Source organism: Phaethon aethereus, assembly GCF_964289735.1.
Source record: "Phaethon aethereus genome assembly, chromosome: Z".
Classification (NCBI taxonomy): domain Eukaryota; kingdom Metazoa; phylum Chordata; class Aves; order Phaethontiformes; family Phaethontidae; genus Phaethon; species Phaethon aethereus.
This window is the reverse complement of record NC_138577.1, coordinates 24,940,006-24,966,923: the sequence shown is the minus strand read 5'-3', so window position 1 is coordinate 24,966,923 and position 26,918 is coordinate 24,940,006. Positions and strand designations below refer to the sequence as shown.

Sequence of the window (26,918 nt, the reverse complement as noted above, 5' to 3'; positions counted from 1 at the left end):
CATACAATCAGATTAACATTTGAGTTGTTTAAATGATCAGTAGTTAATATAATTAGTTTTATTCTTTTTTATAGTATATGTCTTTATTACTTTATTATAACATTTTTTAATTTGCCACAAGCCTTTCAAGAAAGCACAGTTAGAAGAAATCAGAAAATACAGTGCCTGCTAGAGAAGGAAGGATTTGTCACATTTCCCAGAAAATGAACAGTCATGACAACTCAGAATGGCTGGAGAGGAGGTTTTGCACATGTTCCCCATGGCTCTCAGCAAGGACTGCAGCAACTGTGACTCTGACTGAATATGGTAAACGGTATCAAGGCTAATACAGTACCTAAAAACTGCAACTCCTATAAACTGGCAATGTCAAACACCAATTTCTTAATGAATGCTCAGCATAATTATGTTAAGTGTTATTTTCTTCTTCTTTCCATTAAAGATGAAAAGTTTCATTGTTATAAACATGTATTTGAAATAAATAGTGAACAGTTTTGCATCCATCCATTATCTGACAAGAGAAGTGTATTTTCTTGTTTTTTTAAAAAAAGGTTTTTAAAAACTTGGGAAACAAATGTTCAGATATTTAGTAATTGACTTCTGCTAGTGGCTTTATTAAACCATTTTCTTCCTATTCTCACTTAAATATTATTGAAGAAAATTTCAATTAATTTTTAAGTCTACTACTTGAAAGTGGTAGCATGTATAAATTTGTTCATAATATTAAATTAGAAATATATTTACCAATATAAAAATAAATGAGAAATCTGCTGGTTTCCAATATAAAAATAACTAGTACTATCATAATAATGCTTATATAGGTTACAGCAATGATTGCAGGAGGATGATTAGACAGCTAGTATAAACCGACATAGAAAGGGAAAGTATTTATTCCAACAGATCATAGAATGGTTTGGGTTGGAAGCGACCTTGAAGATCATCTAGTCCCACCACCCCCACCTCCCCACCACCAATGAGCAGGGACACCTTCCACTAGACCAAGTTGCTCAAAGCACCATCCAACCTGGCCTCGAACACTTCCAGGGCGGGGGCATTATTTGACAATAATATTTGAAAAGTGTTAGAAAAGAAATTAGGAATAATACAGGTTTGAGAATAAGGTATTTAAATGAGCATTTTTCAAGTAACTTAAGCTTTGCAGAAAGGTATTTTAAACTTTCAACAAAAAGAGTTGAGTTGCTGAATCACTAATGTTATTTTTTAGTAATCAAAGACACTGTTTTAAATTAACATAGTTACAAATTATGAGGAACCTGTGCCAGTGTTTCAGCACCCTCATTGTGAAAAATTTCTTCCATATATCTAGTCAGAATCTGCCCTCTTCTAGTTTAAAACTGTTACCCCTTGTCCAGACTCAACAGGCCCTGCTAAAAAGTCCCTCCCCAGCTTTCTTATAAGCCCCCTTTAAGTACTGGAAGGCTGCAATAAGGTCTCCCCGAAGCCTTCTCTTCTCCAGGCTGAACAACCCCACCTGTCTCAGCCTGTCCTCACAGGAGAGATGTTCCATCCCTCTATCATTTCTGTGGCCTCCTCTGGACCCGCTCCAACAGGTCCATGTCTTTCCTGTGCTGAGGGCTCCAGAGCTGGATGCAGGACTCCAGGTGGGGTCTCACCAGAGCGTTGTAGAGGGGCAGAATCCCCTCCCTCTACCTGCTGGCCACGCTGCTTTGGATGCAGCTCGGGATACGCTTGGCCTTCTGGGCTGTGAGCGCACATTGCTGGCTCATGTCCAGCTTTTCATCCACCAGGACACCCAAGTCCTTCTTGGCAGGGCTGCCCTCAAGCCACTCACCACCTCAACATTATTCCTTACGACTGCTTAAAAGAGAAGTATCCACAATTTTAATCAGGTATCACCCCTTTCTGGGAAGTCCTCTGGCCACTAAACTGTAGAAAAAGAATACCATCATCAGCGATAAGCACATGTGTCTTTATATGTAACAGATACTGCTGTTCTAAGGGGAGTTAGATGAACAGGACCTTTGGAGAGCATAGGCCTAATTCATTCTACATTACAGTTCCTTGCTGGGAATAAAGGAGGAATGTTTGGAGAGCTGCAGCCACTCAATTTCCACTTCTTTAGCAGTCACCTAGAGCCCGTTCTGGCAGTGCATGGGCCGTCTGCAGTGTCATCTGACCATGTCCCCTGCCATCTGTATGATTTCCTACTGCCAAGCTGTACCGCACACAGCCAGCTATGCTGGCTCTAGTCCACGTGAGGATTCCTGCACGGAAAGGGGAGTAGAGCACAGCAATTTCAGGTGCAGTATGGCTGTTGCAGCGGTACAGAAAAAGGACTAGTGAGAGTCTGGATTTGTCCATAACAGTATATTAAAAACAAGGGGCTGGTGGACAACTTTCATTGCTGAATCCAGACTTCATCCTTACCTGTGTGGAAGACTTTCTTCTCTGGGACTTGACATTTTCTCCTTCAAGTCTTTGATTTTAGGTGCACTGTGGCTCGGTTACTGGGCAGTGGTTGGACTCACTGCTCTACCTTTCAGGAAGAAACATAAATGAATCACAGCTGTTGTTGCATTTGAAGATTTTTTTAAAAAAATAATACCATTCATTAAATTTTAAATAGTTTGTTACCCTGCTTTTGAATTCTACCCATTATTAAAGTTTAAAAAGTGAGTAATTTCAATAGATTTAAAAATATTTTTGTTATTCACCATATATTACAGTTATGCTGTTTTTCTAATATAATAGTGAATTATGCTTACAGTGTTTTTCAAAGACACAGCTCAACAGTCCTTACGGGCATCCTTTTGTACAAAAAAGGTTGTATGACTGCTATGATCACATTGCTGATCACTGATGATACTGACAATGGAAAGGTTTCTTCACTTAGGTTTCTGCAGTAACTACTGGATTGCTTTACTTGTATTTCTTAAAAAGCTTATATGTGAAATAAACTCATTTTTTTTGTGAGTAAAAAAACAGAAAAATGTTTAATAAATCACATTGTCATTTATATTGTGTTGCCTGAAGCAACTTGCTATCTGCACTATTTAAAGGTTTAGACATTTTCTCCTTTTCCTGCTGAGGGTACTTAGCTAAGCAGTATGTGAAGGCTAGTGGGAATCTTCCAGAAATCTCCTTCTTACCAGTGGGTCACAGACAAATCCTGAAAACTTTTAAACTTCCTGTAAAGCAGTATATACTAAACTAGCTTTTTTTTTTTTAAAGTCAATAAAGAATTTAGTTAGCATCTACACAAGCCATGGATTTATAATATGGGTATGGCTGTCCTTTGATTTAAATTATGATAATGAGAATTTAGTTCTGTTGCCAAAATATGTGTTAACCTGTTGGATTAACACTGTAATACTCACATTTAGATGTCATCTTGTGCTTATAACAGTGACTTTCACTTGAGAAGCTCTAAGTGCTTTGCACATTGAGCATTGTTGCTACTAGACTGTGCCTGGAAAATGGAAGTTCTGAAGAACTTGTTTTTAGAGATTAAAAATAATGAGAATTGGACCTATAAAGCACTCTGAAAATAAGGCACTGTAGGAATAACAGATAAGGAAAGAGAAGGGTATCTCGATTTATGCTATTGTTATCATTACATTACATTCAGGTCTTAAGCAGAATTAAAGAAAAATATCAGTACAGGCTGGCAATTTAATGCCATTATGTCATTTTCAGTAGTTTAGAATTGAAGTCACAGTGTAAATGACAAATAAAAATGAGCTTGAGAGCTTTAACTCCTAGGTGAGTATAATACAAGACTCTCAGACAATTTTATAGGTCATCGTGCTGGTTTTGGCTGGGATAGAGTTAATTTTTTTCATCATAGCTGGTATGGGGATCTGTGTTGCATCTGTGCTGAAAATAATGTTGATATTAGAGGTGTTTTCATTACTGCTGAGCAGCACTTACATAAAGTCAAGGCTTTTTCTGCTTCTCACACCACCCCACCAGTGAAGAGGCTGGGGGTGCCTGGGAAGCTGGGAGGGGACACAGCTGGGACAGCTGACCCCAACCGCCCAAAGGGATATTCCATAGCATACGGCGTCATGCTCAGCATATAAAGCTGGGGGAAAAAGAAGGAAGGGGAAATCAGAATTATGATGTTTGTCTTCCCAAGTAACCATTATGTGTGATGGAGCCCTGCTTCCCTGGAGATGGCTGTCCATGGGAAGTAGTGAATGAATTCCTTGTTTTGCTTTGCCTGCGTGCGTGGCTTTTGCTTTACCTGTTAAACTGTCTTTATCTGAACCCACCAGTTTTCTCACTTTTCACTCTTCTGATTCTCTCCCCCATCCTGCTGTGGGGGGAGTGAGTGAGTGGCTGCGTGGGGCTTAGTTGGCACCTGGGGTTAAGCCATGACAGTCATGCAACTGCTGTCCATGTAAAATTACACTATATGAATTGGAAAAATATGAGACCATTCAGCAAATTATTAACATCTATGTTAATTCAATTTGCAAGTATTTAAAAAGATAAAAAGTAGGGTCCAGTTCTTTAAGATGGAATGAGACAGGGCTATAAATTGCCTGTAATGTTACCTTCTTGCAAATATTCTCTGCTTGATAAGATAAGAGAGAAAATTAGCATATTCTTCCTCCCCTGAAGTCTAATTCAAATTATTTTAGAACTAGTTTAACTTCTGACAGCTGAAATGCATACATCAGCTACCTAGAGCCATCTGCAAGGCAAACACATTCTTACCTTATACGTCTCTAATGAGAATGTGTCTCTCAGGCTGTATGGGGTTTGCGTGGCCAGGTTTTGGTAGTGGGGGGCTGCAGGGGCGGCTTCTGTGAGAAGCTGCCAGAAGCTTCTGTGTCTGACAGAGCCCATGCAGCCGGCTCCAAGATGGACCCATGGCTGGCCAAGGCCAAGCCCATCAGCGATGGTGTCAGCGCCTCTGGGGGAACAGAGTTAAGAAGGGGAAAAAACCCAGCACAGCAATTGCAGCTGAGAGGGAGAATATATGAAACAGCTCTGCAGACCCCCGGGCCGGTGCAGCAGGAGGGGCAGGAGGGGCTGCAGGCGCCGGAGCAGAGGTTCCCCGGCAGCCCGGGGTGAAGCCCATGGCGAGGCCGGCTGTGCCCCTGCAGCCATGGAGCTCCACGGGGGAGCAGATCTCCACCTGCACCCGGGGAGGGCCCCACGCTGGAGCAGGGGGATGCCCGAAGGAGGCCGTGACCCCGTGGGCAGCCCAGGCTGGAGCCGGCTGCTGGCACGGCCTATGGCCCCGTGGGGACAGGAGCCCCAGCTGGAGCAGGTTTGCTGCAGGAATTGTGACCCCATGGAGGACCCAGGCTGGAGCAGCCTGTTCCTGAAGGACGGCACCCGTGGGGGGTGAAGCAGTTGGTGAAGAACTGCAGCCCATGGGAAGGACTCCTGTTGGAGAAGTTCGTGGAGGATGGTCTCCCGTGGGAGGGACCCCAGCCTGGAGCAGGGCAGAGGGTGAGGAGTCCTCCCCCTGAGGAGGAAGGAGCGGCAGAGACAACGTGTGCTGAACTGACCACAGCCCCCATTCCCCGTCCCCCTGCGCCGCTCGGGGGGAGGAGGGAGAGAAATGGGGAGTGAAGCTGAGCCCGGGAAGAAGGGAGGCGTGGGGGGAAGGTGTTTCAAGATTCGGTTTTAGTTCTGTGATTCAAATCATAATAAATTAAATTAATTTTTCCCCAAGTCGAGTCTGTTTTGCCCATGATGGTAATCACTGACTGATCTCTCCCTGTCCTCATCTCAGCCCACAAGCTTCTCATTATATTTTCTCTCCCCTGTGCAGGTGAGAAGAGGAGTGACAGAGCAGCTTTGGTGGGCATCTGGCATCTAGACAGGGTCAACCCACCACACAGGCACCATCAGATGCCATGCTATAACTAGTAATGAATTCTGGAATGATGTACATCCCCAAGGATTTATAATCTGCATGGATTAAGAACAGACTTGTGAATTTCAGTTATTTTCACACTTGATTATGAGTCTAAACAATATTTCCTGGGTAGAAACCTAGTTATGTGAAGACTTAATACCCCCAAATCAGAGATTATTTTAGGAAGCTGGAGATTATATAGGAATCTTTGAAATACTATTTCTCACTTTTCTTTGAACAGGATGGCCATCTAGATTTTTATGTCAATGTCTAACGTCCTTTATTTTATACTGTTAATACAGTAATGCTACATGAGATTTCCTTTCTGCTGAGTCTCAGTTTCATTCTCCAGTTCAGAAACAGTGGAGTACATTACATAATTAGCATTTTAATACTAATTTTTTAAAGATGGAGTAAAAAGGTTTCTAAATATTTAATTTTTAATGCTTGTATCAATATCCAATGACTTACCATGACCTTTTTATTGGTGGCATTTACTTTTTCTGCTTCATTGTCTTGTTTGAGGATAAAAGATTACATATGGAGTATATTTTAAGTGACTGCTTGATTACATTTTAATGCCTTACCGGAAATGTAGAAATATTTCAAATGAATGTTGAAAATGTGTGATGGAAAATGTTTAATGGAAATTGAAATAGATTATCGCTAAGTTAAAATGATATCTAGTGAAAAGTCAGAATATATTTACTGCAGTTTGCTCATCCTAAAACCAAACTGCAAATTTAAATAAGCCATGACTAACACAGTATCATAATGATATGTATCATTTGTATAATATGAATCTAGAAATCATGGGAACAGTTTTACTTGTAAATTAGTATTGAGATGTCGAGGGCATGAAGCTGAAGGAGTCTTTCCAAATTTCATAAAGTAGAATGGACATTAAAAAATGTGCCTGAGGGAAGGCAGCATTGCTGATGCGTGCCAGAGGAGCATCTAGTTAGGATATGCCGTAGTACTGAGGTCTAGAATGTTTTTCAAACTACTAGTTAAGTACACACAGGACACTGACTGCTGCTATAATATTAAAGAAAGAGCTGAAAGATATATTTGAAATTTCAAACAACCTCGTGGGTTTTTTTTCAGTAGTAACATTTTTCATGTACCATGAGCCATCCTGAACGAAGGAGCATGATTTCTGGCCCAAGGATTAATGTGTAAAGGCCTTATGCCTCTGAGAGCCCTTAGGAAACCAGGTTCAGGCAAGCTGGTCCAGGACCTCGAGGGCTTTCATCTTCACAGTTATGATGAGTAAATAGGTTCATAAGCCACTCTTCTGTTCCTGTTCTCATTTCCTACCAGCCTCAAACAAAGCTGGGGGAATAGTCAGCTGTTTTCTAGACAGTGGTCAGTAAAATAGTTTTATGCCACTAACACTGACTTTCCTTCTTCTAGTTCAGGCTGAAAGGCATCCAGTACCTGCCACTGCTACCCAGTACCTCCTTGGCAGTGGCTGCTTTGCTGTCCTTTGGTTATCTGCTACTCCATGGCTGGTTTCTTGCAAGAACCAACCATGCTCTGGCTCCTGGAATCCTTTGCAGAGAACTTCTACACAGGGACACAGAAGTGACTTTGAAAAGATATTGGGAATTTCTTTATATCTAGTGCTACAAAATGTTTTGTGTACTTTGGCAGCGTATATATTTTCCTTCTGTTTATATTTGCCACAATTTTCATTACAGGCTGTAAAACAAATTAGGTCACAGATTCTGACCTGGGTACAAGTTCAGAGTTTCAGCTGGGTATGTCATGCCTCAGCACATCAACTGATTGAAATGGAGGACTAGCTCCAAAGAATGCAAAGTAATGAAAAATAATAGCACATGATCTTGTCTCCTTTGGGTACAGTTCAGCAGTCACAGGTCAAGCAAAAGACCTTAAGAAAACTGGCAATGTTCAGGAATGTTTTAATGAAGAAGAAAAGGAAAATCAATGTCTGCCATCAGATGCCCTGCATAACTCCCAAGGACATGCATGAGTCACCTGTACATTAGAGGACAAACGTTGACCCTAAAATGCCAGTGGAGACTGTGTATTCGAAGATGTAGAGAGTGCCCTGTGCAGCATTCAAAGGGAATGGAAAGCCATTTGGTCTCCTTTGTAACTCTGTCCTGCTGAGAGCCTTTCCTTGAGAAACGAGCCCTGAGATTTTTGTTCTACAATGTCAATCTGCTGACTTGCCCAGAAGCATTGCTCACATCAAATTTGTCAGTTTATTCAGCACATTTTTTTCCAGTGCGTATAAGAGATGAAGATTGTCCTGTAGGATCTGTCTGTAATAAAGTAATTTTAGTGAAAACACTATATAGCATTACACATACCTTCAGTCTTCTTTTAGGATCTTTTTTTTTTTAAATAAGAAACCAGTCTGTAAAATATAACCAAGTGAAAAGTGAAATGTCCTAACTAAAAGATTACATTTTATGGTTAAACTTCCACAGCATAACACTGGAAAGTACTCCCAAATAGGATTATATGTTAATGTAATGTTACCAGAAATGTAGAGGTATTTCAGCTGAAGAAAATGTTTGGTGGAAAATGACTAGATTATTATTAAGTTATTTTTAACTTATTTTTAGCTGAGTTATTTTATTAAGTTCATTTTGACAGTATGTATTTTCCAAGATTACATCACAGCAACTAAGAAATCCTAATATCTCTAAGACACTGCAGGTTTAGTTTTCTTTCAGTCATTGGGTAATCAAATGTAAGTAAATATAAAATTTGAACTTGCTTGTGCCACAAGAAATTCTGAAAACTCATTTATGAAATTTCATCAGAGTATCTTTTACAGTAATGGAAAAAGCTTGTAAGACAAAAATCCAGTTGCAAATATATATGAGGAAACTAGATCTTTACATTGATGGCTCCCATTGATTCTGCTGGGATCTGGATCACTGCTGAAGTCCTTCATAAATAGGTGTATTTAAGGTTTATCAGGCTTTGGCTCCCAACATAAGAGATACTAAAGAACCTATTTTGGAGAAACGTGATCTTCAGTTCTGCATCAGGTCCCTTTAGAAGGAAGGCCTCATGTTGAGAATGACAAACTGAGGCTCCCAAAATTAGGAGGAAATTTGAATTCAAACCTTTACCTGTAAAAAATCAGATTTTAGACTTTAAAATTTAAATAATAATAAAAAGTTTAAATAATAAATCTGAATATTTCTTTCTGACAGTAAGATGAGTCGTACTGGAGTAATACAACTAGATTTCTTGTGATTCTTTACTTGGTACTCTTCTGAACTTTGCCATTAGATGACTGCAACAACAACAGATTTCAGCAAGCAGGAGAAAAGATGATGCCCTAAAGTATGAACTGGTACCCAAAGAGAGATTGGTTGTATTGACTCAAGATACCAGTGAGAGAGAGAGAAAAAAACATAACTAATTGTTCCAGACAGAGAATTACAGGTATGTATAGAAAAGAACAGAAATGGACACAGATGTGGGCCAAATTCTTCCAGCATTATACTGCCTTGTGTTATTAAGGGAAACCATGATATCCTACTCAGAACTTTCTGGTTTATTTGCCCATTATTGAAGGATCCACTTTTTCTAGTCCTCAACCTGGTAAGTCTTGTGTGGTTACTCCACAGAATCACTCATATGAGAGATGCTCTAGTCCCATAATCAACTTGGTGGCCCTTTGCTGGGCTCTCTCTAGTAGCTCTGTATCTCTGTGGTACAGGGCAGTCCAGAACTGGACATAGCACTTCAGGTGTAGCCTCACCAGTGCTGAGTAGAGGGGAAGGATCACCTCCCTTCACCTGCTGGCCACATTCTGCCTAATGCAGCCCAGGATACCATTAACCTTCTTGACACAAAGGTGCATTGCTGGCTCATATTCAACTTGGTGTCCACCAGGACCCCCAGGTTCTTTTCTGCAGAGCTGCTTTCCAGATGGGTAACCCTCAGCATGTATTGGGGCATGGGGCTGTTCCCAGGTGCAAGTCTTTGCACTTGTTGAACTGCAGGAGGTTCCTTTCAGTCCATTTCTCCATCCTGTCGAGATCCCACTGGATGGCAGCACAATCCTCTGGTGTATCAGCCACTCCTCCCAGTTTTGTCCTCTGCAAATTGCTGACGCTATGCTCTGCCGTGTCATCCAGATCATTAATGAAGACGATGAATAGGACAGAGAGTTTTGACCCCTGGGGTACACCACTAGTTACTTGCCTCCAGGAAAAATTTGTACCACTACCAAGACCGTCTGAGCTTGGCTGTTCAGCCAGTTTTAAATCGACCTCACTGTCCATTACTGTCTGTCTGTGTTAGCACTTTCTGCTAAATAAAGGGTATCTCTAATGAGAGCTTGTTGTCCCGCTCCACATCTAGCCGCAGAGCAATCCACAGCATACCTTGCCCCCTTTCTCTCAGCATCTGCCTGGGTGTGGGGCTGAACACCAGCAGAATGCTCTTGATGTCCTACTTTTGTCTTTTTTGCCTGCCTGGGACTCCCCTTGTATTGACCTGGAATTTCCCAGAGTGGACCGTGCATCCTACAGTTATGAAGTGGTCAGGATGGCCAAGGACAAAAGATGCTGAAAACACATCCACAAACCCAACACTACACACCATCAAGACAGTTACTTGTAACATGATAGTTACAATAGCTACTCTTCCTCCCAGAGGTTCATGTTACCAGCACTACTTTTCTCTGAAAATTACAAAATAAACCTAAACTCTGCTTCTTCATTGTCCTTTTCTATCTCAATATCCGTAACTGTGGTAATGCTGCTGTTGTCATACGGTAAATACTCCACGTGTGTATGCTGTGTACTGGTAAAGGCTTAACTTAGAACTAAGCTGCTGTGGGCAGGTACACAGCTGAGAAAGAATCCGTTGTGCTTCACAGCGGCTACTCCCTGTGCAGCTATTGCTTGGGACTTTTTTTTTAAATTGTGTGAGGGAAGCACTGGACTTTTGACAGATAGGAGAGGTACAAACATTCCCACTGCTAGGCAAGAAACTCATACGCTACTCAGTGTGCATGAAGTCCCTTTGCCTCTCAAAGCTAAACTTAGTCTTGTCCTCGATTTCTGCTGCCTTCAACAGTTAATCAGTCTGGACTAACAGCACCAGCACTGAGTATTCTTCATTATCAGAATGTGTTAAGATCCACACCTTGCCCAAAGATGATTTCTGACAAAAGCTGACCGTTTCCTGGAAAGTACTGAAACAAATAAAAGACTGCTAGTATAAAAACAGTTAATCACAGCAGTAAAAAATTCAACAAACCCTAGCTGCACCCCAAGCAGAAACAAAGTAGACAGGATAACAAAAGACATTGATTGAAAAAGATATTAAAATTTAATTCCACCAAGCAAAATCTAGTGAATGACTGCAAAATATTACACAGATTTTATTCCAAACTTTTTAATATTATTGTAGATAAGAAAGACAAGCTTGCAGAGCAGGATCAATTTAACCAGAAAAATGCTTACAAAGGACCTGCTCTTGCTCCCACAGAGATCAACAGCATTTTACAGGCAGACTTCAAGGAAAACCAAATTTAAGCCTTTGAATTGTTACTGTATTTTTACAGAACTATGTATGTCAATAAAGCAATGAAGGACAAAAAGAAGTACCTCCACTTCATGCCTTTTAGATGTGTTCCTATGGAGGATGTCTCTCAGAGTTGCAACAGTCTTCATTATGTACATTTGTAATCTTTTAAAACTAATTATCCCCTGGAATTAATAACAACCAATATAAAGTAAAACAATATAGCCCAAGAAACAGTTTATTGTGTAGGCCTTGAAGAAAGGTAGAGTTACACAGTTAAAAATGCCATACAAAATTGTCACTCCTACTAAACTTAGGAAAACGCAGCCACCCTCAGTCATCAATTCCTGTTGTAAGTGTACAAAAGGGGCCAATATTACATTGTATTTTTTACTCTCCTTTGTTGCCTTTTTCAGAATAAAACCATGGTAACATGCTATTAAAAACAAGGTAAGTAACTCTTTCTTATATAACTAGGTAGTACCTATATTATGTTTCTTATGTCTCAATATATTTTTTAATATTTACTTAAGTGTATTGCTTTATCAGATTTCCTGGTTAAATAATTTCAATTACATTGTTACTGGAATTTCAGACTATGTCAGAGAAGTTAAGAGTAATTTTTCATGACATCTTTTTATTTTAGTATTTTCTGAAATGAAAAGGTAGAAGCCATTTTGGCTTAACAGGTGAATCAGTCCCTCTCTTTGCTGAGAAAGGAGCAGTAAATTAATAAGATTAGGGAGACAAACAAAAATTGCAGTTAGAATCCCAGTCCTGGCATAGATGAGAAAAATGTTTAAAATTATTAATAGTATTTGAGCATACAGACCTACACATCTGCATGTAGCAAAACATGAGCCTACGACCTAAAAACCCTAGCTTTTAAAATACTTGTCTGTATCAATATAAAGAAGGAAATTCACCAAGTGCTTTACTACAACTTTAAAGCTTTTAAAATGTTATGCCTAACGCCACCAGTAGTAGAGCCAATAAACTTTAGGGAGAGACAAAGTAACTAGCTATACTGTAATTACAGAAAATGCATTTCTGCCACAACCATGACTACGTGGTGATGGTGAATTTCAATTATTGTATCTCCTTACATTTGCATATATTAAAAAAAGATGGCAGAAGTTATTTAGTCCAATCAGTGTAGTTAGACTTGTAATTTTTAATTCCACACATATATTCTCAAAGATATTACTTTATGCAGCCTGTAAAAAACCTAAATACTAGTAGCTCTTTTACGGCTATTTTTCAGTGCCAGATTCCGGTCCTGATCACTTTATACCCTACAAGAAACTGACCATGCTGGCCCTGCTCCAGTAAAGAAACGTTAAGTACACGCTTCGTAAAACCCCTGAATTCATTTTATCCCATCACATTTGGCAGATGGCACCTTCCACAACACATTTCTCTTTGTTCTCTGCTAGAACAGGGGAGTACACCACCTACTGAAAAACCACAGGTCTCCCACACAAATCCTGGTACCAGAGGGGCTACATACGTATATAGTCACATACTTTCATAGATGAAACCATGGTGTACTTTGCAGGGTCATGCCCTTAGAAATAAAATCTTCCTTGTACCTTCCTGAAAAGTAAGGTCCTGAACTACCTTGTGCCATTCTTCAGCACCTGATTCCTGCAATAGTTTCTAATATCCTTTTTATAATTTAATACATGCTCTTCTTCTTCTATTTGAAAATACTGTGGAAAGCAGCAAGTATGGAATGATTGCTGAACTGGCTGCAGTTTGGTACTGTAACTCAGCAATCTGTATATAGAATAACTATAAAGTGCTTTAGAATTGTTTCACATCAAAGGTGCAAATAAATACTGTGTCCTCTTACGTGATCTCCCTGGACATAGTCCTGGCGAGCCCACACTTAAGAGTATCCCCAAATTGTTACAGCAATTTAATAATGATACTGATTTCTTACACTGGAGAATGATTCTTTCTCCAATATTTACTGCGGCTACTGTCTCACAGCGTCACAGACAGCAGGCCTGCTGCTTGCCCTCCATTAGCTGTCTTGCTGGATCCAAACATGCTCATCTGGATGAGTGAAAAAAGGTACAGTGCTACTCTGGGAATCTGCACAAAAATGGTCCCCTTAATGTGCAGAACTTGGGGTTGCTAGTTGATTCCTTCTGATTGCCATTTGCTGAAAAGATGAACTGTCAGCACACTGTGCAGTATCATTTTTCTTTTTGGTTAATAGGCTCAAAATTTCAGGCGCTGAGTACAGCACATCTCCATAGCAGAATGCTGACAGGTCTATCAACTGTCAAAATTTTCCAAGATTTGCATTGTACCATTGAAATAGCTCTGATGAATGTCTACGTAATGTGTAGTGCAAAACTGCAGTGCTTATAATCTCCTGTTCCCAAAAGATCTGACTATAAATGGGAAGCATCTTTATTGCTTTTATGTATGAGGAATTGAAGTAAGCGAAGTATGTCAACGTAGAGTCAAACCCCAAAATAACTCCATGGATCATATTCTGTTGCAGAACACAGAACTCCTATAACAACAAGCTGTATTCTATATTTCTACAGAGTAATTACTTTCTACATTAGGGGTAAATCCTGTTCCCACCAAAATCAAGGCAAAACTCCCCCTGAATGAAGTATGATCCGGATTTCACATTATATTTGGAACCAAACTCAAGTACTTTGTCATACATAGCAGATGTATCAAATAGCCTCACAGCGTGCTTGATGCAGTCTTATTACAGTTCTGAATGATAAAAATGCAATACCAAACAAACATTTTGCCTTCTTCAATTTTTTTCTGTTCACATTATCGTGATTCACATGACTGCTTTTTCTCTTAACTGTGATTACTACAGACTAAAAGGGAAGAAGAAATAACAAAGAAAACAGAACACAATAAATCCTATTACCCAGTTGACTGAATAAATGTAGATTATCACCATGTCCATATCAAACCGCCATCCACGGCTATCATCCTCAAAGTCCATGTAGTCCATCCTGTGAGCAGCATGTGGGAAATGCCTCCTTGTTACAGTATCCGAGCGTCTTTGAAAACCTGCTGAAAAACAGACTAGGAGATAAAAATCTTCATAAAAACAACCAGATTGAGTTTTAAAAAAAGAAAAAAGTTAACCCTCCTTCCCCCAGTTATTTACAGGACAAGTGTAAGCAGGAAATCTCACACCTCATTGCTGGGTTTCCTCACTTTGTCGGACAAGAAGATCTCTGTGGACTCGATTTTGAAAGATTTAAAAAGTAACTGGAATTTCCATGTCTGGAAAATAATATGTTTGTTTGTTTTGATTTGGCACTCTCTACTATAGTAAAGTAATGTAATCTGCTTATGTTATCCAAACCTCTGAACACATCTCTTTTGGTGCCTTCTTCCACTGAATTTGATTCACTGATCTAGAAGTGAAAGGCTCCTTATACTGTACTTAATCTCTGGATTCCCTAAGTCTACTCATCTGAATTCTTCAGTAATTGAGACACTTCCGTATGTGTATACACATAGTTCAACAGTGCAAATACATTTGCGTTCCTATTTCTATTATCTGAATTTTTTTTTCAAAATACTCTTCTAAATGAACACTGCTTACATTAATATTATGTCTCTAGATGATATATACCAGGTTAAAATTCCATTTTAAAATTACTGTTTGTATGCTGATAATACCTGAAAAATATATATACAGATGCAAACACAGCCTTTCAAGTGGAAGAATGGCCTGAGTATGGGGTCCTGCCAAATGGTCTTTCCTCTTCATTTCTGCCCTAACTTCTCCATGTAGCAAGAGGACTACTACAGGAGCATAGTTCTTGCATGTGCCAAGATACAAGGTTAGAGAAGTGGCTGTGCAGCTGTGTTAGAAAGCAGGTTGTGGCACAGGAAAGAGGATGTGAGCTGTGTTGCAAAGGCAGAAGATCTGTCCCATTTTGATGAGAGACAAGGACGGAATGCAGTCATATTGGTCTGGATTTTCATACTGTTTTCAGGTAACTCTCAACCTTTATGACACATTCTTTGATTTTGGAAACAGGTCTTTGCCAAGCTGCCCAGATTCCTCTGTGCTGACATCATGGCTTTTGGAGTCTAAAGGTGGGTCGGAAGTGTCCCCTGCAGTGCACACCACTGCACACCAGTGTGCCTCATCGTGCGTTCCTCAGTCTTAAGCTGCTACCATGCTGCCTTCTAGTTCAGCTTGACTAAGCCTCCTTGAAGCTTCTCAGTCTTCTGGTTTTGACTAAATAATTGAGTATAACTGGTGCTCACATGCCAGCAATTTTCATTTTAACATTCTCAGACCTTATGCAAGATAATTGAGAAATATATTTTTTAAAAGTATCCTAATACAAAACTTTGCTGGAATTTCAATATTTTTCATTTTCAATGGTGGATATTGGCTGTTTCTTAGTATTTTTTTTCTGAATTAATATTTCGCCCAGAACTTTTATAGCACAATTGCTTCCATGCCTTCCAAAGAAAAGTATTTTCTCTCTTTGGTATCCTTTTAAAGATAGTTCATCAGAAACCTTTTGACTCCAAATTACATAGGTAAACTGGTCCTCCTATATTTGTTTAATGACTGCTTTATTTAGAAATTTGACAGACTACTGAGACACAGAAATTCTTCCTTTGGAGAATCACTCATGGTTAGACATCATGATATCATTGCATTTCTTTTTATTGTTTAGTTTTAATGACAATTTGAATCAGTTTGTCATGTACAGATGCTAAGTTTCTAGATCTGTATACATCAGAATATCTCTAGCATCATCTTATTTTGGAGACTATATATGAAATCTCCATGCTACTCAAGAAAGTGATGATGATTTATGACTCCAAGTGGGCTAAGATTTGCCTGCTCAGCCTAGTGGCAGAGCTATGAGAAGAAGTAGAAAGGTTAAGGAGCATCAGGGAGTCTGAGAAAGAGATGGACTCATGGAACCCTTCCTGAGACAGAAACAGTAACAGCCACCAGAAAATACTCAAGATCAAAGGGGTCCTGTATCTTCTCCCTGCTAGGCTGAAGGCAGTAGCTTAAAGGAAAGCAGCAAATGGAGGCAAGTCCATGCTCGGGGCAGCAGGTGAACCCTCTCCTTCCCCACCTTGCCTGCCCAGATGCCTTTGTACAACAGGTATGAGGATCCTGAATTTTAGGAAAGGAAACTTTGAGGTCTTCAGAGAGTTAGTCAATTAGACCCCCTGGGAAACTGCCCTCAGGGACAAGGGAGCAGAACAGAGCTGGCAGACCTTTAAGGACACTTTCCATAGAGCACAAGAGCTCTTGATCCCCAGGTGTAAGAAATCAGGAAAGGAAGGCAAGAGGCCAGCATGGATGAGTTGAGACCTGCTGGTCAAACTAAAGGGCAAGAAGGAAATGCACAGGCAATGGAAGCAGGGACAGGCATCCTGGGAAGAGTACAGGGACACTGCCCGGTTGTGAAGGGATGGGGTCAGGAGGGCCAAGGTGTGGCTGGAGATGAACTTAGGAATGGATGCAAAGAATAATATGAAGGGCTTCTACAGGTATGTCAGCCAGAAACGGAAGGTCAAAGAAAGGGTACAGCCCTTAATGAACAAGACTGGCAGACTGGTAACAACGGATGAGGAGAAGGTTGATGTACTCAGTGACTTCTTTGCCTCAGTCTTCACTGGCAGTCTTCACTTCTCTCCCCACATCTCTCAAGGGGATGGATTGCAAGATGGGGACTGGAGGAGCAAAGTCCCTCGCACTGGAAGAGAAGATCAGGTTCAAGACCACCTGAGGAACCTGAACAGGCAGAGGTCTAAGGGACCTGGCAAGATGCATCCCAGAGTCCTGAGAGAATCGGCTGATGCAGTTGCCAAGCCACTCTCCATGATATTTGAAAAGTCATGGCAGTCAGGTGACCTGACTGTCCCTGGTGACTGGAAAAAGGGAAACACTTCACCCATTTTTAAAGAAGGTAGCAAGGAGGACCCTGGGAACCACCAACCTGCCAGCATCACCTCTGTGCCTGGGAAGACCATGGAACAGATCCTCTTAGAAGCCACTGATGTCATCTATCTGGATTTCTCTGTAAGGCCTTTGACATGGTCCTCCACAACATCCTTCTCTTTAAATTGGAGAAAGATGGATTTGATGGGTGGACTGTTGGGTGGCTGAGGAATTGGTTGGATGGTTGCATCCAGAGGGTAGTGGTCAGTGGCTCAATGTCCAGATGCAGACTGGTTACAAGTGGTGTCTCTCAGGGGTCTGTTTTGGGACCAGTACTCTTTAATATCTTCATCAATGACGTAGACAGTGGGATGGAGTGCACCCTCAGCAAGTTTGCAGAGGACACCAAGCTCAGTGGTGCGCTTGACACACCTGAGGGGACAGAATGCATTCCCAAGGGACCTGGACAAGCTCAAGGAATGGGCCCATGTGAACCTCATGAGTTCAAGGCCAAGAGCAGGGTCCTGCACCTGGGTCGGGGCAACCACTGGTATCATTACAGGCTGGGGGATGAAGGGATTGAGAGCAGCTCTGCTGAGAAGGACTTGGGGGTACTGGTGGATAAAAAGCTGGACACGAGCGCTCGAGGCCCAGAAAGCCAACTGTATCCTGGGCTGCATCCAAAGCAGTGTGGCCAGCAGGCCAAGGGAGGGGATCCTGCCCCGCTACTCTGCTCTGCTGAGACCCCACCTGGAGTCCTGCATCCAGCTCTGGAGCCCTTAGCACAGGAAAGACACAGACCTGTTGGAGTGGTTTCCAGAGGAGGGATACAACAATGATCAGAGGGATGGAACACCTCTCCTAGGAGGACAGGCTCAGAGAGTTGGGGTTGTTCAGCCTAGAGAAGAGAAGGCTCTGGGGAGACCTTCTTGCAGTCTTCCAGTACTTAAAGGCTGCCGATAAGAAAGATGGGGACAAACATTTTAGCAGGGCCTGTAGCGATAGGACAAGGGGTAATGGTTTTAAATTGAAAGAGGGTGGATTTAGACTAGATCTAAGGAAGAATTTTTTCACCATGAGGGTGTCGAAACACTGGCATAGGCTCCCCATAATGTGTAATTAAGTTAATTTAAAACATTATCTTTGATTACTAAAAAATTACTAAAATGTTAGTAATTCAGTAACACAAGTCTGAAAAATAATTATTAGTCATCTTTAAATATCCATCTGCAAAGCTGTAATTCACTTGAAAAATGGTCATTTAAAAATTTACCTTAATTTCAAACCTGTATTTTTCTTAATTTCTTTTCTAACATTTTAAAAATATTATTGTGAAACAGAAACCAAGTTTTATATTGTTATGTTCTACTTCTTAAATTTAATTTCCAAATGGCATTAAATTTTATCACTAATGCTATATCATTCACTTTGCCTTTTACACATTAATTTTAGTGTGTATTATCCTCTACAGAGGGTCTTAGTCAAGACTGCTACCCATGCTTTCTTTTTATTTATTTCTATACTTAAATTAAATATAACAGAAAATGCAAGAGCCTGTTTTTGTATCAGGGAATTATGCAGACATGTAGCTACATTAGTTTTGACTTGGTAGTCCTTGCCTTCTAGAGGATTTGGACAAATATTATCCTTGATTTGTATGTCTGTGCAACTCACCTTAAGCAAACATGCATTGATTTTATCACAGATTAGACTTTGTAATGTAATCATTCTACATTCAAGAACAGCATTTTCAGTTTAGGAAACTGGCTATTCTCTAATTGCTCTTCCTATAGAAAGCCACAGAAAAATTGTTGGTTCTGTATTAAAGGTATGTATATCATCAGGAACTGCTTATTATACACCACGTGAAATCCCTGTGGCTTCCCTGAGTGTGAGTAAAGCTATTGAAAGTTGACAGCCAGTTGTGTGGGACAGATTTCAATTCTGTTGCTGAAGTAGTCTCTTTTTTACCATCTATAAATTGATTACGCTTCAGCTGAAAATGTCAATAGTACAATTATTACATAAAATGAATTTTAGGACTTAACAGAGGCTAACAAAGAACAAGAACTGTTTCTGTTCCCTGAAGTGTATTACCAAATAAGCTTGCATACACTACTGAAACCAAAGATCAGATTTAGAAGCCCTGTACAATCATGCACAAAGGTTACTGCAGATTCTATGATCCATATTGTGACTACTGTCTTTAATAAATTCTGACATGAAAAATACCTTCAGATATCTCTCTCCAGCTAGACTGGAGATAAGCCATGTCTCTGCATCTGATTCTAGCTATCTGCAGATAAAACCCAAGAGCTCTAGATTTCCTGAAAAACTGTACAGCAACATGGAATAGGGGTTTGACTTATGAAACAGAAGAGCTGAGGGAGCTTCAAATCACTTCTAATGTATTGCCTCTTTTTTAAAAAATAAGCCTCTCTTACCTGATGAATACAGTCCCTAAATAATTTCTACATGGGCATGTATTTGTTAAAACCTATATTATACTTAACTTTTTTTGTGCATGTCGTTGTTGCTATCCTCTGAACAAGAACTTCCACTCAAATCACATGAGCATGAACGCACAATGCCAGTGGAGTCTGGCAGACTGTTAGAAGAAGCCTGTTACTAGCTAACAAAAACCATGTTGTGTGCAAATCACACTTTCATAACCGCCAAAGCATGCAAATCAAAAAAGATTTTCACTAGAGCATCAATAGGCACATCTGTTTCATGTGTCCCTGCCAAAGTTTTTGCAACCTCCTGTTGAGGTACTAGCAATACTCAAAATAAGACTACAAACAATTTAAAATACTATCCTGATTTTATAAATTGACTGATCTCATTTTGCTATAACTAAAGAATGTAAGATATGAGACGGAAAATTTTACTCTAAAAATGTGCCCAAATGAATAGTATGCAAGCTATAATAACTATTTACATTCATAAGTGCTCGTGTAAAATTAAATTACCTAAGAACACTTGTTCTTAGGTAATCAGATGTTCCCAAGGTCATTTTGATGTAGTCTCTTGTTTCTGATTATGAGCTGCAGCAGGTAGATAGAGTCACTGAAAGACTATAAGAAAAAAGGCAAGTACAGACCGACACCTTCCCATATGTGCCCTTGCCGCAACTGGCAGTGCTTTGGAAGCACTTTGGAAGTGCTCAAAACAATGTGTTAAAAAGGCTGATAGGATTTTCTTTCTTTATATGTGTCTGTGCATACTTTTGAACCAGATCTCATATTGCCTCCACTCACTGTGTTCTGTGTCCCTTGGTGGAATAGTCTTAGCACAAATAAATTTCCTTTCAGGTGAAACTAAACCAGAAGATGAGCTCCAAGAGCTCTGATGTGTTCCATCATAATATACTCCCAACTTCTAGTGGGCATTCAGCCCTTGGGATTGGAAGTAAATTGCCCCTGTTCCCTAAAATGCAAATATGGACAACTGGCCCTCAGTGCCAATTGTTTTGCCCTACCTATTACGGCTCATATAATTGGTAATGCAAGAATGGCTCTCACAGACAGCAAACAATACTTCCTAAAACATCTTTATGCCATTCATAATTTTACAGACCTCTTGTACCTGTCTTCTCTAATATCCTTTTCAAACAAAAAACTTGTAAATTTCCTTTGTATGGAAAAGTTTCCATACTTCTGGTCATCCTTTCCACACTATGCTTCACCCGGCTTTATCATTCTTTGAGATGATGTAATCTAAAATTATATGCAAAACTGGAGATGCGGGATCACCACAAATCTAGACAATGACATAATGTTTTCCATTTTGTTAGATCATAATAATCCTGCTTACCTTTTGACTATGGCTGGGCACTGAATGTTTTCAGAAAATGAATCACAGTGTTACCGAGATCTCTTAAGTGGCAATAGCTAATTTACAGCTCATCATAGTGAATAGTATGTATTACGGAGATTGCATAGCCTCTGTGGGCAACTGCTCCACCACTTGAGTGTCCTCACAGTAAAAGAGTTTTTCTTACTTGCAGTCTGAACCTCTCATATCCATTATTGCTCATCCTCCTGCCAGGCACCACTGTGAACAGCTAGTCTGTCCTTTTGGTGGCCTCCTTACAGGTATGGTAAGGCTGCCTGGTGATCCTCCCCAAAGCCTACCCTTCTCCAGACTGAACAAGCCAGCTCCCTCAGCATCTCGTCACAGGTCAGGTGTTCCAGGACACTGAGCGTCCTGATGTCTCTCTGCTAAACCTGCTCCAGTTTACTGCTGTCCTTCCTGTACTGCAAGGGAGCGGGCAAAATTGCAGTATTTTAGACATGACCTGCTGAGTAGCAGGGGATAAAAACTTCCCTCATGTACTGCTGTTCATACATCGTACTCCTGTTCATAAAGTCCAGGATGCTGTTGGCTCTCTTTGCTGCCAGGCACACCGCCAGCACATGCACAGCATGCTCTCCATCAGGACACCCAGGTCCTTTCCAGAAAGCTGCTCCCCAGACTGTCAGTGCCCAACCTGTTTCATTGCCAGGGGCTCTTCCTTCCAAAGTCCAGGACTCAGCATTTGTTGAATTTCACAAGGTTCCTTTCAGTACATTTCTCCAACCTATCTAGGTCTCTCTGAATGGCAGCACTGCTGCTGAATCTATCAACCTGTCCTCTAATTTGTTGTCCTCTGCATACCTGATAGGAGTGCATTCTGTTGCCTCCTCAAGGTCACGGATCAAGAGAACTGTTAGCTGTCAAGTTCATATTTACTATCATCAGCGAACTGACTAATTTAGTATCACTAATAAACTTTATCATCTGTATATGTAAACACTTTTGCAAATGACCTGTGAATGTTCTGAACTACACAGACCGCTGTGGGATTCCAACAACAATCCAAAGAAGGTTGCTAGATGCTCTTTTACATCATATTTTCCATCTTCTACCTTGGTCTGGTTTTCTTCTTGTGTGCCCTGCTGAAAGGGACTTTATCTGCTGAAGCACCCACTTTACTGTTTCAGCCTATTTTTTCAGTCTGTCTTGGTCTCTCTGAATAGCAGTCCCATCACTAAGACTATCAACCGGTCCTCCAATTTGTTGTCATCTGCAGACCTGACGACAGCATGGAGAAATGGGCCAAAATTTACCAGCATTTTGTACTTCTTTTTCAAGGATACAGTGTTTTTATACTGCTTTCACAAACGAGGTATCATCCTGAACTTCTTGCATAAAGAGCAGCCTTCTTCCATATGCACATCGTGCGGCATCATATTCTGGTTATGCTAATATAATAGCTAAATTACAAGATTTGCTTGTTAAAATGAGCTATGAGATCTGTATTTCCAACAAATAAAAAAGCATATATTGCTAGAAAGGTTTATGAGAGAATGGCACTTATCCTCTGTGAATGCCTGTAAGCATGTCCCACTGACTCCTGATCTCATGTCTGTCCTGGTTTCAGCCAGGGTAGAGTTAATTTTCTTCATAGAAGCTAGCGTGAGGCTATGTTTTGGATTTGAGATGAGAAAATGTTGATAAGGTGCTGATGTTTTGAGTTGTTGCTAAGTAGTCAAGGACAGTCCAGCTTCTCGTGCTGGCCTGCAGCGAGCAGGCTGGGGGTGCCCGGGAAGCTGGGAGGGGACATAGCTGGGACAGCTGACCCAGGCTGGCCAAAGAGATATTCCATACCATATAACGTCATGCTCAGTATATAAAGCTGGGACAAAGAAGAAGGAAGGGGTGGAGGGACGTTCGGAGTTATGGCATCTGTCTTCCCAAGAAACCATTACGCGTGACAGAGCCCTGCTTCCCTGGAGATGGCTGAACACCTGCCTGCCCATGGGGAGTGGTGAACAAATTCCTTGTTTTGCTTTGCTTGCGTGCGCAGCTTTTGCTTTACTTATTAAACTGTCTTTATCTCAAACCATGAGTTTCCTCACTTTTACTCTTCCAATTCTCTCCCCCGTGCCACCGTGGGGGAGTGAGCGAGCGGCTGCGTGGTGCGTAGTTGCTGGCTGGGGCTAAACCATGACAATGTCCCAAGCTCTAAATCAGTCTCAAACCCTCCATCAAACTCAAGTCCCCAAAGCATCCAATTCCTTCCCCAAACCAAGGCCACTTAACCCAATCACCATCCTTCTCAGATTCAGAGTTTTAGCTTTTCTTCTCCTCCTGCATGAAAAGCTTGAACATCCCTCACCTCCTGCTGCAGATATTTCAGCTCCACACAGCTATTGTCTCAGAAGTCAAAATCTCATTTTTTTCTAGAGAGAGCCCTCAAATTCCAAACTCCTCTTGCCTCAGGATGCACATCAGAACCTCCAGCTTTCCTATGCTAAAACTTCTAGCATCAACTGTCAAGGCCTTTCACACTGCAAAGTCAAATCATCTTCCCAAACCTCCCTCTCTATCCTACTCCTTACCTTGCTCTCACTTTGTCTCTGGTATCTTTGAACATCTGCTCTTGCCCTTCTGATTCACTCATGGAGTCTCGCTGGCTGCCAGCACCTTATATCCATGTGTGACTAAAATTACATGATGGGCTAAACATCTCTCCACTCCTTTTCCATCCCCAAAATGCAAGTCCTACTTTCTTCTAGCAGTTGAGCTTCAGCAAACCTGGATGTGAAATGTTCTTAAGCTGGACACAATCTTTATCTGAAAGATAAAGATTATATTCACTGTGATGTCTGTCTTACTAGCTATAGGACTTTTGCGGGGCTTTTGGTTTAAATGTTGAAAATTGCAACAGTCCCAGAGACCTAAAGCAGTTTTTTGCACATGCATAAAATGGGATTTCTTGAACTTACTGTGCATGCGATACAGAGTCCTTCTATACAGGAACAAATCAGCAGCATGCAGGTAATGTAGTGGGGAATACACAGTAACTGCTTTTCAAGATGTCAAAGAATGTCATCTGCAAAGGGTCTACAAAAGCAACTCATTACTGTGAAAATCTTAAAAAGCTGTGTCCTGAAGCCTTTCATATGGGACAGAAGATTTGACTGCCTAAGGGACACATTTTTATGAGGCAGAGTGGTTAGGAACCACCATTCTCCACTTTTACAACACGCTTTTTGTTTTGTGACTTTCATAAGGCATTTGACATAAGAAAAAAGAACACCATGCTACAGACAGAACTATGCAGAAATCCAAAATGTGGTAATGCCGCTACCTGACATACATTTAATCCGTAGAAGCAAAAAGCTTATAAAAACTGCAGTCCTACAGAATCAACCACCTGGCAAATAATGCTTCTTGCTCCTCAGTATCAGCACAGCTACTGCCACTTATATCTACGAATCATCTCTACTCTCTTAAAATTTTATAAATTCTACATGGATCTAGGGAAAGAAAATACACCAATGAACCAGAAATCACTTCACATTTAAAAGAAGAAAAAAACAAGCAGAATAGTTGATAGAAGTTCTTGTTGCAGTTACAATTCTTACAAATATTTATTTCATACTGCTCTAACTTTCCATGTTATTTTCAAGATTAAAAATATGATCATCTATTCCTTTTTTTGGTAGCTATTCTCTGACTTTTTCTACAGAGATAGGTAACCAAAATAAGCCCAGGATTTAAGGTTATATACTACACATGAATACATAAAAGCTGCACTTGATTGAATTTCTTTGGACAGTTGATTGTTAATCACTGCAATTAACACCTCTCAGGTTCTCAGGACAGAGAGGAGGCAACTTCTGGCTTGAAGTTTCTTTCCTCTGTGAAATTTCATTTCATCAAAATTACAAACATTTACGCTTGACAAAGAGATCTGACAGTTTTACTGTGGATAGGAAGTGAAGATGACATTTTTTCCATTCAAATACAGCTCACTGGATTTCAGTGAGGATTATTTTTATTTGAAGTTTTTTGTATGTTCCTACCTCTAGTTTGAATTCTAAGACACAAATACAGTGCCTCTGCCATAAATGACACTCTGAATATTAAGTAAATAACCAAATAAAAATGTGTGAAGGCAGTTACCTCTTGCTATTTTATAGACTAATAATTCAGCTTTTACTGATTAAATAAAGCTAGCTAGTGTACCTTATCCAAGAATCACGTTATTGGAAAACAAGAGAAAGCCTTAAAAACGAATGACAAAATCCATAAAGCCACATTAAATGCATGGATATGTATTTTACATTGAGTGTTTTGCATAACTAACATTTTTGCTAATTTATTAAATATGAAATGTATTTACCAATTTTATGAGAAATATTCAATGATTGCTTTGCCCAGGCCCTCTCATAAATTTAAAGCAAGACTAGAACAACTCATGTTTTCCATCTTGGGCTGCTTATTTCCCTGGAAGTAAATGAATCAAAAAGGAAGAGGACTGTGGGAGGGCAGAATGAGTTTAGAAAACATACTCTGTCCAAACATAATTATCAATATTCACAAACACAAGCTAATTGGCTAGTTTAACTACTGGGATGCATACTAAAACAGGAGTTATTAATCTCACATTTCACAATGTAAAAGTAATTTGACTGTGGAAGCCATGAAGGAATTTTGATAGCCAGTCTGCAAACAGAAAAGTAACCAAATGAATTATTTGTTTGCTTTTTCTTTCTTCCCCTAAACCATAACACGGTAAGTACCAAACAGGCAGGACATCATATAACAGCTTTTTAAAATGATTTATAGCAAAACCTACTCTCTGACTTTAGAACCACTTTATTTCAAAATTCAGTTAAGGGTGATGAAATAAAAACAACATACGGACAAAATAAAATAAAAATTACATATTGTAACTGAAATGCATGTCCTTGCTTTTCAGGGTGCAAGCTATCTCTGTGAATAAATGAAATGCTGGCTTCTTTCACTGCTCTCCCCTTCACCATACCTGTTCTGACTGCAATCCATATAGTCTTGATGACTGATATCAAGAAATGAAGTTGCATGGTCTCCCTGTGAGATCATGTCATGAATCTAAATGCACGATTTGCACACTTTCTAGACCATAAAATGTCTTCCTTTAATTTTAAAGGCCAGTTTTCTCCATGTATGTTGATAACATACTTCTTATAGTTACAGTCATTTTCGTGCACTTGCCTTTAAGATGCGGACTTGTAATCACTTGTTGACGTGTGCATGTAGATGAACTGTGTCTTAACAGTGAATTTAACTAGTGGACAACTTCTCGCCTTGCCATGACAATGCAGACAATGAAAAACAGGGGAAACCCAAACAGAAACCTGAAGTGTTGAACTTTCTGTGGTATGTGCACCAGTAATCTATAAGAAAAATTAATTTTAGAAAGTATTCAGAATATTCTGACTCTATGAATTTTCGTATTAATTTTTTACCTATTTTCCATTTCTCTTCCACTGCCTCTTCAGTAAATCTCTTACTCATCATGATCTCAAACTCTACTCATCCTCAACATCCTCTTCTGTTGTTCCTACTTTTTATCGCTGAACGTTTCTAAAAACCATGTTGCAAGTGTGTTTTCCTTACATTTGTCATCTCCCAGCTGATCAAATACAGTATTTCAGCTGTCAGCAACTGTTGCTAAACTACCACCTAAGAGCCTTCACCCTTTTGTATCATATTACTGCAATGGCATCACCTCGCTCTCGCTTCATTCTTCCCTACAACTCCTCCTCCCGAACTCCTCTCATCCCTTCAGGC

The 26,918-nt window shown here is 40.2% G+C and overlaps 1 protein-coding gene across 1 annotated transcript in view; it reads right to left on the bottom strand.

The window, feature by feature from the left end:
- Positions 1-14,236: 14,236 nt before the first annotated feature.
- The window catches only part of RNF180 (ring finger protein 180), a 72,716-nt gene continuing 60,034 nt past the window's right edge, over positions 14,237-26,918 (bottom strand). Inside the window, exon 6 of the mRNA XM_082013692.1 lies at positions 14,237-14,446. Coding sequence (XP_081869818.1) covers positions 14,238-14,446 — 209 coding nt within the window. The 3' untranslated portion in view covers position 14,237. The remainder of the gene's footprint in view (positions 14,447-26,918) is intronic.